Source organism: Gobius niger (assembly GCF_951799975.1).
Source record: "Gobius niger genome assembly, chromosome: 15".
Lineage (NCBI taxonomy): Eukaryota > Metazoa > Chordata > Actinopteri > Gobiiformes > Gobiidae > Gobius > Gobius niger.
Genome location: NC_136866.1, coordinates 28,165,754 through 28,178,923, shown reverse-complemented (window position 1 = coordinate 28,178,923; position 13,170 = coordinate 28,165,754). Strand labels below are relative to the sequence as shown.

At 40.9% G+C, this 13,170-nt stretch overlaps 1 protein-coding gene across 1 annotated transcript; it reads left to right on the top strand.

Moving 5' to 3' along the window:
- The first annotated feature begins 246 nt into the window (after positions 1–246).
- Positions 247–7,856, top strand: angel2 (angel homolog 2). The gene is made up of 8 exons (XM_079572752.1): positions 247–654; positions 2,382–2,605; positions 4,127–4,196; positions 4,319–4,734; positions 6,035–6,212; positions 6,285–6,354; positions 6,442–6,572; positions 7,614–7,856. The coding sequence occupies exons 1-8, from the start codon at positions 366–368 to the stop codon at positions 7,796–7,798; spliced, it is 1,563 nt and encodes a 520-aa protein (XP_079428878.1). The 5' UTR covers positions 247–365; the 3' UTR covers positions 7,799–7,856.
- Positions 7,857–13,170: the final 5,314 nt, after the last annotated feature.

The following is a 13,170-nucleotide window of genomic DNA, read 5'->3' as shown; positions in this document are numbered from 1 at the left end:
AATGGAGGAAAAAATGACAAAAATGTGACAATTTTTTTTTTTTCCCCTAATGGAAATCCTCTTGTTTCTTCTGTTTCAGCCCCTCCATGTCCCGCCTGCCCATGATCCCGCTGGGCTCTTACCTGTTCCCTCAAACGCGCTCAGCTCTGGGCTCCATCAGAACAACCACCGCTCCCGCCTTCTCCTCCTCGTTTCCGTATCAGCATCTTCACGCCCCGCCTCCGTTCTACCCATGGTTCCCCCCACCGACGACCCCCGCGCCGTCCTACCACCCCTCTCCTCTGACGCCGCCGCACTTCCTCCGCCCCCCGCCGCAGCTTTTCGGACGTAGCTTTCGGCAGATTTGTTCGACGCATGGGTTGAGGATGGAGCGGCCGGAGACGGAACGGGAGCCGCCGCCAAAACGCCGGAAAAGCTCAGAGGAGAAAAACGCATCGGGGAAATGTTCGAGTCGAGAAAAGGAAGCGGAAAGGACAAAACGTTCTGGAGAGGCGGAACTAAGTCAGCAAAGGACGTTGCCGAGCCGGGATTCAGGGGCCGCGGCAGAGGAGTGGACGAAGCGGCAGGTCGAGGGTTCGAATCCGTGGACAGGAGTGGGAGCGGAGAAAACGTCAGCTCATTTCAACCACGTACAAGGAGCGAGCGGCGGTCAGAGTGAGTAACGCACAACACGTCAAGTCTTCTGCACATCTGGAACAGTTACGAGTTTACTCCATTTAAATCAGTTTCGATCAAAACTTCAAGGAACAGGCCGCCGTGTTCGCATCAACTCGTCTAAGCTCAGGGAAGAACATATCTGAGTATGGAAAAACGGTTCCTTTAAAGTGGGAAGTAACTAACTTTATTTAGACTTTGACTTTATTGATCCACCAGGGAAATGGTGTTGCTATAGTAGTTCAATTAGGCAGGTTTATTTGTAGAGCACAATTCATACACAAGGCAATTCAAAGTGCTTCACAGTTGAAAAGACAATAGATAAAATCAATAAAAACATCAACATAAAATTAATCAATTACAGTAAAAGGCAAGAGCGCAGATAAAATACTTTCAGTCATATGCACGGGCAAAAAGAACTGTTTTCAGCCTGGATTTGAACATTGTCAGAGTTGAGGCCTGTCTCACATCCTCATGAAGACTGTTCCAGATTTTAGCTTTAGCCTCACCGTGTTTAGTCCTGACTCTGGAACCACCAGGAGACCCCTCCCTGAAGTTCTCAGGGCCCGAGATGGTTCATACGGCTCTAACATGTCAGAGATGGACTTTGGTGCTAAACCATGAAAAGACTTGTAACAATCAGAGCTGTTTTAAAGTCTATTCTCTGAGCGACAGGAAGCCAGTGCAGAGACCGGAGCACTGGACTAATATGGTCGTGTTTCCTGGTTCTGGATGTTCTGCAGCTCTGACAGGTCATTTAGAGAGGCCAGTGAGCAGCTGTTACAGTCGTCTAACCTGCTGGAGACAAACGCATGGATAAGTCTCTCTAAGTCTGGTTCTAAGTTCCTCTGATCTGAGCCATGTTTTTCAGATGGTAAAAAGCTGCTGATGTTGTTGCTTTAATGTGGCTGTTTGAGTTTAGTTCTGAGTCCACACAGCCCAGAGTTCATGACCACAAAGTTACAGCAGCGCGTTCCCCGAGCCACTTCTGCACTGTTTTAGCTGGAATATAAAAGCCTTGAGCTTTTAGAAAGAACCCAGGGAAATCTCTTTTTTTTTAAAAATATTTATACACTTGTATTTTTTGGTAGAGTTTATACTTGAACTGTTACTTTGATTTCTTGTCACAAAATGAAGTACAAATATATATATACATAAATATCGGGTGTCATTGGTTATCGGTGTCAGTCCAGATTTCCAGTATTGTGCATCCCTAGAAAATAAGTATAATAATGATTATTGTTTGGTATTATTGGGACGCTTCAGTTTTACGATGTAACTGTTATAACTTTCTTTTCTAAAAACATGATTCATCTGATTATTTTCTCTTCAGTGTTTCCATGGGGACATTAAAAGCATTAAAAGTCACTGAAAGCTGAAATGTAGGCTTTTAATACTCAAATATTTGCTTATTAGTTTTTTTTTTTAAATATCTCAATTCCACATCTTTCCCCGTTCCCTGGCACGATAGAACTAGATCTATATTCTAGAGTTTTTAGTTAATGTTTTGCATTTGCAGGAAATAAAAAGCATTAAATTTGACGCGCTGCTACCTGTATTTAAAACCTGTTGTATTTGTCAATGCAAACATGTACAATAGGCTAATCCTTCAGCCAGACCCACCTGACCCCTTGAGCCCAGACTAAGCCTTAAAGACGTCTGCAGGAGTTTCCACAGGGACGGGACTTAAAGCTCATCTATTTCTGTTTTCTCTCTGGTCTCGTCAGCTCTTCAGAGACACTGGGAGCCGTGTCCTCTGCGCCGCAGTGACGTCCCTCTGCCTCCAGGGGGCAGCGCCGGGTTCGACTTCACTGTGATGTCCTACAACATCCTGTCCCAGGACCTGCTGGTGGACAACTCGTACCTGTACAGACACTGCGACCCGCAGGTGCTGCTGTGGGAGTACAGGCTGCCCCGGATCCTGCGCGAGATCCAGGATCACGACGCCGACGTGAGTTTCACACAAATACCACGAACAAACAGGAAAAGGTCCACGATATAAACGCCGAATGTCCAGCTCGACCGCGCATGCGTGGGTCAATCAGGCTCCAGCTTTCAGCCCAAACAAACCAGAGAGTCCAGGCAGCGGCGCCTGAACACTGAAGTGTATGGAGCCATAACCGTGACCCATAAGGCTCGCGGGCACTGGTTTGAAGACGAGAGGCACAGTTTCCCCACGTGACGTCTTCCTGGACAGCCAGACGCTGGACTTCCTGTCAGCGATCACTTACATTCATAATTAGCAGGTTCCCACACAAATATAGAGAAGCTCAGGATCTGGTTAAGGACGAGTTTCTGATGGAGTCACAGAAACGTGTTACAAACATCATGTTCACTGTGAAACCAGCCCCGAAGGAAACGCCAGCTGTCGAAAGGGGCGGAGCTTTTATCTTAGAGCTAAAGGCTAGTGTTGAAAAATGATGATATAACATGTAAACAAGTAAATATTATTTAAGCTACTAACAGGACGATTTTTGTTTGCACAGGCTCGTTCAAAACTTTGCTCTAGTTTTATTTTTTTTGTTGCGTTAGCCGCGTTAGCCTCAAGACAAAAACATCCACCGTTATGAACACGGAGTTTCCTCCAGTGAAGTCGTTACGTCTCACGTAATGTTTTTTAACATACAGAAATGTAACATGTCGATTTTATAAGCAGATAAAAAGGGGGACTATATTGTGAGGCGTAATGATACAGGAGCAAAACGTCCACGCAGTAACTCCTAAAGACTTCCCCCGCTCACTTCCGTCTGTCCAGGCGGAAACACGCGGGGTCACTGAGCATATGGCCCTTAAGTCTCAAGTGACATTTCTTGCAAATATTTATGTTGTCAATATCTTGAAAGCGAAGGAAGAGTCAGGACGGCGGCTCCATAGGCAGGAGTGGACCAGAGCGGACCATAGTGGACCATAGTGGACCATAGTGGACCATAGTGGACCATAGTGGACCATAGTGGACCATAGTGGACCATAGTGGACCATAGCGGACCATAGTGGATCATAGTGGACACAAACATTTAAATTCGTCTTGAATTCACAGGGAAAAGTTTCCAAACAGTGTTGATGTTAAATATCGTGGGTACATTTCCGTCTGTCACATTAGCGTCGATTAGCCATGTTGTACCATCAGATCACTCGTAAAATCGCTTTTGTCACATTTTTGTTGTGTTTTCGTTGCTTTTCAGGCACGTTTTTGTTATTCCTCCTCCTTTTTGTCGCTGTTTTGATGCTTTGTTCAAGAAGGTTTTAGATTTGGGTAAAGCCAAACTGGAGTAAAAATCATTTCATTAAATTGTATTCAAACTGGCATTTAATCAAAGTTTCTCAACTGTTTTACCGCATACATTTGTCAAAAATTATGGTCAGAACACATTCAGCTACAGTTTTGCCTGAAATTATAAAGTATTTCTTGCTCAAAGTTTTCCTGTTGTGCTTTTGAATATCAAAACTCGTTCTTTTCTTTGGTGTCCTTCAGATCCTGTGTCTTCAGGAGGTTCAGGAGGATCACTTCATTCATCAGATCCGACCGGCTCTCGAGGCGCTCGGTAACTCCTTTCACTTCATTTATTATAGTTTTGAGTGTCTCGTTTCGCTCTTAACGTCCAGTATTTATCAGTAATCTACAGTGATGTTTAATTGATGAAGTGTGACTCCGCCTCCTCCGCAGGTTACCGGTGCGAGTACAAGAAACGCACGGGTTACAAATCCGACGGCTGCGCTGTGGTCTTCAAAACGTCCCGCCTCTCTCTGCTCTCGGCCAATCCTGTGGAGTATTTCCGACGCGGCGACGCCCTCTTGGACAGGGACAACGTGGGGTTGGTGCTTCGGTTGAGCCCCGCCTCTGACCCCGCCTCCTCCTTCTGCGTGGCCAACACCCACCTGCTGTACAACCCTCGCCGCGGGGACATCAAACTGGCTCAGCTCGCCATCCTGCTGGCCGAGGTCAAACGCACGTCCCGCCTCCCCGACGGCTCCACCAATCCGGTGCTGCTCTGCGGCGACTTTAACTCCACCCCCTGGAGCCCCCTGTACAGGTTCCTGACCACGGGACGCCTGGACTACAAAGGCATGGCCATTGGGATGGTGAGGACACACATTTCTAACTGACTCTACAGTAGCCTGTCCGTCCACAAACACGAGGATCTGGGGCCTGGCGTGGTTTCTTCAAATCCTGACAAACATATTAACCAATCACATGAAGTAAACGGCATATTTTGTGAACAAGGAAGTTAGTAGTTTTACGAAGCATCAGCCGAAGAGCGGAGACAAAGTGTGAATGATGAGCATTATCAAATCAGATTTTATACGTTGGAGAAATCAACACGAATGTGTAACGTTTCAATCAATGTACGTTTGGAACCGGACAAAAATAATAGACGGCCACAAAAAGAAAACCCACTTACAGGAGATGAAGCATCAACATCTTGTTAACAAATTGAGGCCGCGCTGTTTTTGGGATTTAGCTGTAGAGCCAACAATCCAGACCATTTTTCATGATAATTGTAGCACCACAGCTTATTCTATGTTACAGCTCGTTTGAAAGGGGAGACTCTAAGCTCTCCGTAGGTGAAAACAGTTTAAGTCTAGGTGCCTCGGTTCCTGAGAAATCTAAGCTAAACAAAGGCTAGTTTGGATCAAAATCACAGATTTTTTTCTAGATTTGAACATAATTAAGGTTTTATGCAACTCTCTCCTTTCTGATTAACTCCTCTCTCCTCTGGCACTCACATTGTGTGAAGAGGCAAACGCCTAAATATATTTGTTTCAAGTCCATTTTCAACGACATTGTTGACATGTTTTGAAACACGCATGTTCTCGATCTCTTTTTATGGCGTGTGCGTTTAAACAGCCTGGTTCTGGATTGAAGACTTTAACAGGATGTTTCTCAGTCGTCCTTGGACCGATTTTGACCACGCCCCCTCAGACTAACACCACGCCCCCTCAGACAAGATTTGATCATCATTTATTTCACTTCTGTTCATCAAGAGCTACCAAAACCATACATAAGGTGTATTAGAGTCTAGTCTAGTTTCTTAAAAAAAAAACAAAAGCAAGTTTTTCCCTTTTTGGCACTCAATGTATTGAGTACTTTTAAGAAAATATTTTAGCAGTGGTTAATAATATGTTCCTGTCGTGAGAACGTACTCTGTGATTGGTCTGTTATTGAGATTGGATCGGCTGTTTGCTCAAAAGCAGGACTGTCTGGAACTTCGCAGATACAAAAAGCAGGAGTGGAGCTCGACAGCCAAGCTTTACCGATTGCTGATTTAATAATGTTAGGGCCACGCATCTGTAAAAGCTGAATATTACTTTTAACAATCAGGTTCATTGTCCACTGATCCAGTGTGTCACGTGTTCGTCTTGTGTGTTGTTTATCTCCCAGGTGTCCGGTCAGGAGAAGCACAGCAGAACTCAGCGTCAGCTCTGCTGTCCGCTCTGGTCCAAGGCTTTAGGAATCAACAGCTTGTGTCAATACCAGGAGGGAAACTCAGAACCAAACTGCAAACCTCAAGGCGAGGTGCAGGAGGAGCCTGGAGAAGCTTCCTGCGAGAGTCCCACAGGTTTGGAGCGACACTTTGCCTGTTTATTTCTGGAATTGACTGATTAGAGACACGATCGCTGTGGTTTTTCAGTGGAAGGAGCCATTTCTGACCTGACCGTGGAGGATGACGCCCCAAAGCCCTCACAGGAGGTTTCCCAAAGGTCTGTGAGGACAAACATGTTAAAAGATCTCTGCTCTGGACTTTGGGAGTCTCCGATCTAAAACATTCCTGTCTTGCGTTGTCACAGGTGGAGAGTCTCTCACTCTCTGAAGCTGCTTTCGTCCTACAACCACAGACTGAGCCCCGACGGACGAGAGGAGATCACCACCTGCCACTCACGGACCGCCATGACCGTGGACTACATCCTCTATACTCCAGGTCCTGCTCTAAATACTACACATTAACCTCTTAACTCCCGCCTGAACCGAGAGGATCTTTTTCCTCACGTCATCAGGTTTTTTTTCCATCATTATTTTGTTGCGTATTCAACTCATTTTTTGTCACTTTTTTGTCATTTTTTCATCAATTTTTTTTATCACATTTTTATCACATTTTTGTCAATTTTTGTCAATTTCTTATGAAATTTTTGCCTCTTTTTCATCAATTTTTCATCACTTTTTTGTCAATGTTTTCTCACTTTTTGTCACATTTCCATCATTGTTTTCGTCTCAGTTTTGTAGCTATTTTCACAGCTTTTTTCCAGAAGCTTTTGAACTGGGGTAAAGCCAAACTGGAGAAAATGTGCTCGGTTCAAAAAGCTTCTTGGGGAAAAAGCACCAAAACAGCCACAAAAAATAAGAAGAAAACAAGGATGTAAACGCAACAAAAATGTGAAAAAACTCAACAAAAATGTGACAAAAATTCAACAACAAAAAAGACAAAAATTCAACAAAAAGTGACAAAAAATTCAACAAAAATGTGACAAAAATTCAACAACAAAAAAGACAAAAACTCAACAAAAACGTCACAAAAACTCAACAAAAATGTCACAAAAATGAAAAAAAAAGAAAGAAAAATTCAGTTTTGTGGGTCTTAGCTTTCAAATGAGGTGTTACACAGGCCTATATAATAGCCAAAGAGGACAGAATGCATTTGGTTTAGGCGGGTGGTAAGAGGTTAATGTAGATGATGCTGCGTAGTTTGTGAAAAATGCGGAAAAACGTACCTGTTATAAAGTAAAAGAACTCAAAGGTGCTGTGCCCTTGATCGATGTGGATCATTTATTGATAGAAGTTTTGATTAAGTGGGTAAGAATTAGCTTTCTTTATAGATAGAACCAGCAGTAGGTCTCGGGACAGGCACTATTTTGGAGTTTTAGATTGTTATGGAGGTACAGAGGCTAATGGGACTGTCCAGTAATCTTTCCCAAGCCTTAATACTCTGGACATGACATTCACCCTTCCCCTCCCCTCTCTCCAGACTCACCTGCCGGGCCCTCCCCCTCCTCCTCTTCCTCTCTTCCTGGTGGGCGGGGCCTGCAGCTGCTCGGGAGGCTCTCATTGGTCGGCAGCCCGGAGCTGGAGCAGGTGAACGGTCTGCCCAATCAGAACCACTCCTCGGACCACCTCCCTCTGCTCGCCCGCTTCAGGCTCCAGCACAGGTGACGAAGAGCGGTGCCTGGTCTCCCACGGCAACCAAAACACCCACCCACCTACCTCTCCACGATACGCTGGTCTTTCAAATAATTGTGTTAGTCGTGTTCAGGACGATAATTGGGTGATTAATTTGGCGGCACGGTTAGCGGTTAGCGGTTAGCGCTCGTGCTTCACAGCTAGAAGGTCTCGGGTTCGATCCCCAGACAGGACGTTTCTGTGTGGAGCTTGCATGCTCTACCACTAAAAACATGCCAATAGGTTAATCCTCCTTAACCTGGCTGAGATGTAGACTCATAATACTGCAGCTCATATTTAACACTTTACATTACGGGCCGGTAAGTCTTTGGTACTTCTAGATACTTATGGTGGTACTTACAGTGGTAAATACTAGTAATAATAGTGGTACTTCTAGGTTCTTATCGTGGTACTTAAAGGATACTATAGTGAGAATTACAAGGTATGTACTTCTAGAAACAGTGGTAACTCTTAGTAATGAAGGTTGTAGGTCTTGTTTTCCCTAATGCTGATTTATGTTGTTTTATAGTCACACAATCCTAGAAATTACTTCTGTTTGTAGAAGTACCACATTTACTACCTTGAATTACCAGTAAGTACCATAGACATATCATTGTAACTACTAGAAACTATCACTTAAACTACCAGAGTAAATAGAAGTACTTCATTACTAAGAGTTGCCCCTGTATCTCTTAGTAATGAGAGATACTGGGGTAACTCTGTGACTCCCTAACCCCTAACCCCAATTACCAGTAATTACCACTTTTAGTACCACAATAAGTACCACTGTCAGTACTAGTAATAACCACTGTAAGTACCACGGACTTACCGGCCCGTAATGTAAAGTGTTATCGCTAATTTTTCACACTTTCTGAGGTAACTTTTCTATCAAAGTTCAAAAGAGGCTTTAAAGAGATGCATGTAGCTCTTAGGATAAACAATTTAAAAATAACATTCTAAAACACATTTCGTTGACGAATTAATAATAACAGAATAAATATATATGTTCCAATGATTTTTTAAAAATTGAATACAATATTAGGAAAATTATTTATAAAAAACAAGTAAACCTTTCTCGTCTGAAAGTGCTTCTTAATGGGTTTGAGTTTTTGATGATGGTTTGAATTTGTTGTTAAATCCTATAAAATTAGGCCTCAAATGTAATTAAAAATCATGACATTTCATTTAAAAATGACTTTATCTAAACTACTTTGACCCAGTATGTTCATGTTCATCATAAATTAATTATTAACACTTTACATTACGGACCAGTAAGTCCATGGTACTTACAGTGGTAAGTACTAGTAATGACAGTGGTACTTATTGTGGCACTAAAAGTGGTAATTACTAGAGTTACCCCTGTATCTCTCATTACTAAGAGATACAGGGGTAACTCTTGGTAATGAAGGTTGTACTTCTATGTACTATGGTACTTACTGGTAATTCAAGGATACTACAGCAGCAATTCATAGGTAGTAAATGAGGTACTTCTACAAACAGAAGTAATTTCTAGGATCGTGTGACGGGAAAAACAAGAAGTACAGCCTTCATTACTAAGAGTTACCACTGTTTCTAGAAGTACATACCTTGTAATTCTCACTATAGTATCCTTTAACGTCTTAACTCCCACCTGAACCGAGCACATTTTCTCCAGTTTGGCTTTACCCCAATCCAAAAGCTTCTGGAAAAAAGCTGGGAAAATAGCAACAAAACTGAGACGAAAACAATGATGGAAATGTGACAAAAAAGTGACGAAAAATTTAGGAAAAAGTGGCAAAAATGTCACAAAAATGTCACAAGAAATTGACCAAAAATTGACGAAGAAATGACAAAAATGTGACAAAAAAATTACAAAATATGACAAACATTTGATAAAAATAAAAAAAAAAAATGACAAAAATGTGACAAAAAAGTGACAAAAAAATGACAAAAAATTGATAAATTATTGACGAAAAAATGTGACAAAAAATGTCAAAAAAATGACAAAAATGAGTTGAACACCCAACAAAAAAGTGATGGGAAAAAAATCTGATGACGTGAGGAGAAAGGTGGGAGTTAAAAGGTTAAGTACCACCATAAGTACCTAGAATTTCCACTGTAAGTACCATCATAAGCACCACTGTAAGTACCACAATAATTACCTAGAAGTACCACTATTATTACTAGTATTTACCACTGTAAATACCACCATAAGTATCTAGAAGTACCACTGTAAGTACCAAAGACTTACCGGCCCGTAATGTAAGGTGTTCCCAAGTTGTTCTTTTTTCGCTTCACATGAAACTTTGTGCCATTTTCCAAACGCCTTCAGTCAAAACACACTGTACATTTCCATGTTCATCAATGCTTTTTTACAGAAATCACCGCTGTAAATATTTTTAAACCGACTCTAGAGTGAAATCAGATTTATTTTTATAGTTTGTTCTAAATGAAGCCGTTTGCTTTGTTATTAAAACTGGGAATCGAACTGTGTTTTTGTCTCGTTACTGTGTTGTGACCCACTTGTGTTACCGGTTTGAATCACTAGATGGCGCCAGAGAACTACATTACTCGCACTAGGCCCAAACTGTATCATCTTTGAGTCGTAATTTGGCCAGAACGTTTTGATGATTGAGCGATTTATTTATTTTTTTGGTGGAATGTGAGATTATGTTTTCAAACGTTTATGACAGGGGTAGGCAACGTCAGGCCCGGGGGCCAAATCCGGCCCTCCAGCACAGAATCTCTGGCCCCAAGATGATTTTGAGAAACATTATGACAAAAATCAGAAAGTACTTTAACATTTTTAGGGTTAAATGGGAGAAATACTGTTAATACACCCAATTAGGTCACATTATGAACAACTCTGGCATTTGTAGAAAGTGCACTGGAAAAATAATAATAATTTTAAGGAAGAAATGACAGAAACCTACTTGAATTAAGAGATTAGATTTGAGAGTAGATTTGGTCTGGTCTTAGATCAGATAAAACATCTTATCACCAATGGAACAAGTCATTATTAACTCAGATTATAATGTATAATTTCAAGTGAAAAGCAAATCTTTGCAAAAGTAAAAGTTCATTTGTCTGATTTCAAAGTGGGTTTTATGCTTGTTCCATTGGCATCAGCATTTGTATCTTTATCTAATTTTAAGTCATTTATCTCATTTAAGATGGCCATTTGTCCAGTGTAGTGCTTTACTTTGGCCTAAAATTGGCGGCTTCGGCCCTTGGTCTTTTTACAATGAGAAAAATGTGCCCTCGGTTAAGAAAACTTGCCTACCCCTGGTTTATGACAAAGAGAAAAGAAAAAATCTCATTGTCGTTAATGCATGTGGGCAGCACGTCACTTGTACAATCTAATTTTAGAATATTCAGACTTTTTTCCATTCACACTTTTAATCCACTTCAGTTACAAGATTCAAAATAAAGTTAATAGCCAATTCAAAAAACAAAAGTCCATCCATTCAGTAATTTAAAAATGGCCGATTTAACATAAAGATGAGTGTGGGCTGATGAAGACTTTCCCTTGTATTACACTACTGGATCGTTAAAACTACTTTGATTTGAACATTTTCTTCTTTAACCCCTTAACTCCCACCTGAACTGAGCACATTTTCTCCAGTTTGGCTTTATCCCAGTCCAAAAGCTTCTGGAAAAAAGCAACATAACTGAGATGAAAACAATGATGGAAATGTGACAAAAAAGTGACAAAAAATTGATGAAAAAGTGGCAAAAATGTCACAAGAAATTGATAAAAAATGTATGAAAAAATGACAAAAATATGACAAAAAAATGACAAAAATGTGATAAAAATTTACCAAAAAATGACAAAAATGTGACAAAATGTGACAAAAAAAGACCAAAATTTGATAAAAAAATGAAAGAAAAAATGACAAAAATGTGATAAAAATTCGACAAACAAATGACACAAAATTGATGAAAAAATGACAAAAATGTGATAAAAATTTGACAAAAAAAATGACACAAAATTGATGAAAAAATTACAAAAAAGTGATAAAAAAATTGACAAAAAAATTACAAAAAAATTACAAAAAATGACAATCGTGTCTGTGTGAAGATACTGACTGAAATAAATAAACTAAACTAACTAAATCCATTTATAAAGCATCTTTATATAATGCATGAGGGTAAATACCTGTTTATTCCTCTGTCTTATGTAACAGAGACAGAGGTGAGTCCTGAGCCGCAGAAACGACGGCCATTCTGGATTATTTCATAAATCTGTCCCCACGTGAAGGAGATTATTCCAGGGAGAGGAGTGGACGGATAAACGGAGAGAGGAAGACGGTGGTTCAGCTTTTATCAGTCGCATGTGTTTGTTATTGATAATGCAACAGGAGATATTAATGTCTGAAAACTGTCCGAAGGGAGAGAAAACACCAGATGCAGACTGTAAAAACATATTTTTGCTTTATTAAAGTCACATGCCGCTCCAGTCGCTTCACTTCTCGATTCGTCGCGGCTCGTTTTTACACTTTTAAACGTCAGTAACATTTGCACAGAATCCACACAAACTCAAAAACGTGGACCACTTCGTCAAGTATCGGAGTCTCAGGCCACGAAATGACAAATATGTAGCGACACATGACGCTTTAGATGGGAGCAACGTGAAGAACAGCGCCCCCTTTGGGTGAAACAGAATCTCCATTGAAATAAATGGGCAGAAATCGACTGAGAACTTCTAATTTAGTTTTACGAGTCACATTTGCTTGTTTAACTTTTTCACTTGTTGGTTTATAATGTCATCACTGCATCAGCTTTTAATGTATCCCCTTTATATTGTTATTAAATCAAACGTTTGCAGCCATTGCGAGAACAAAATATCCATGGTTCACGCAGCTAACGTTAATCCACGAGCTGCTAGAGTTCGGGAATGTGACGTCATATCGCTAAGCATTATGGGATTAGCAGCAACTGTAAACTAATGGAGATTTTCAAAGTTAAAATACTGGGGTTATTGTTCTTTTTTCTCCACCTTTTATACTGTTTTTAACTAATGTTAGTCTATGGAAATGTATGCTAACAGCTGCAAAGATGGCGGATCTCCATGGTAACTGTGGAATTTCCAGAACTCTATTGCTAACGCTAATGCTAATGTCGATTTTAACTCTTTTAACACTCGCTGAATCACAAGATTAGGGCTAACAAATATTTACTGATTAAATAAGTCACATGATACACGGCCACCAGGTGGAGCTGTTCCTCCAATAATGAGCCAGAGAGTAGGACTGGGTACGTTAAACGATAAAACAAAAACAAGTTAGAAGTACTACTGGTATCCAATAAATGATACACATTTAAAAGAAATAGTCTTTTAAGGAGTAAATTAGCATTATTATTCTGTTTTCTGGTTCTAGCTGTGA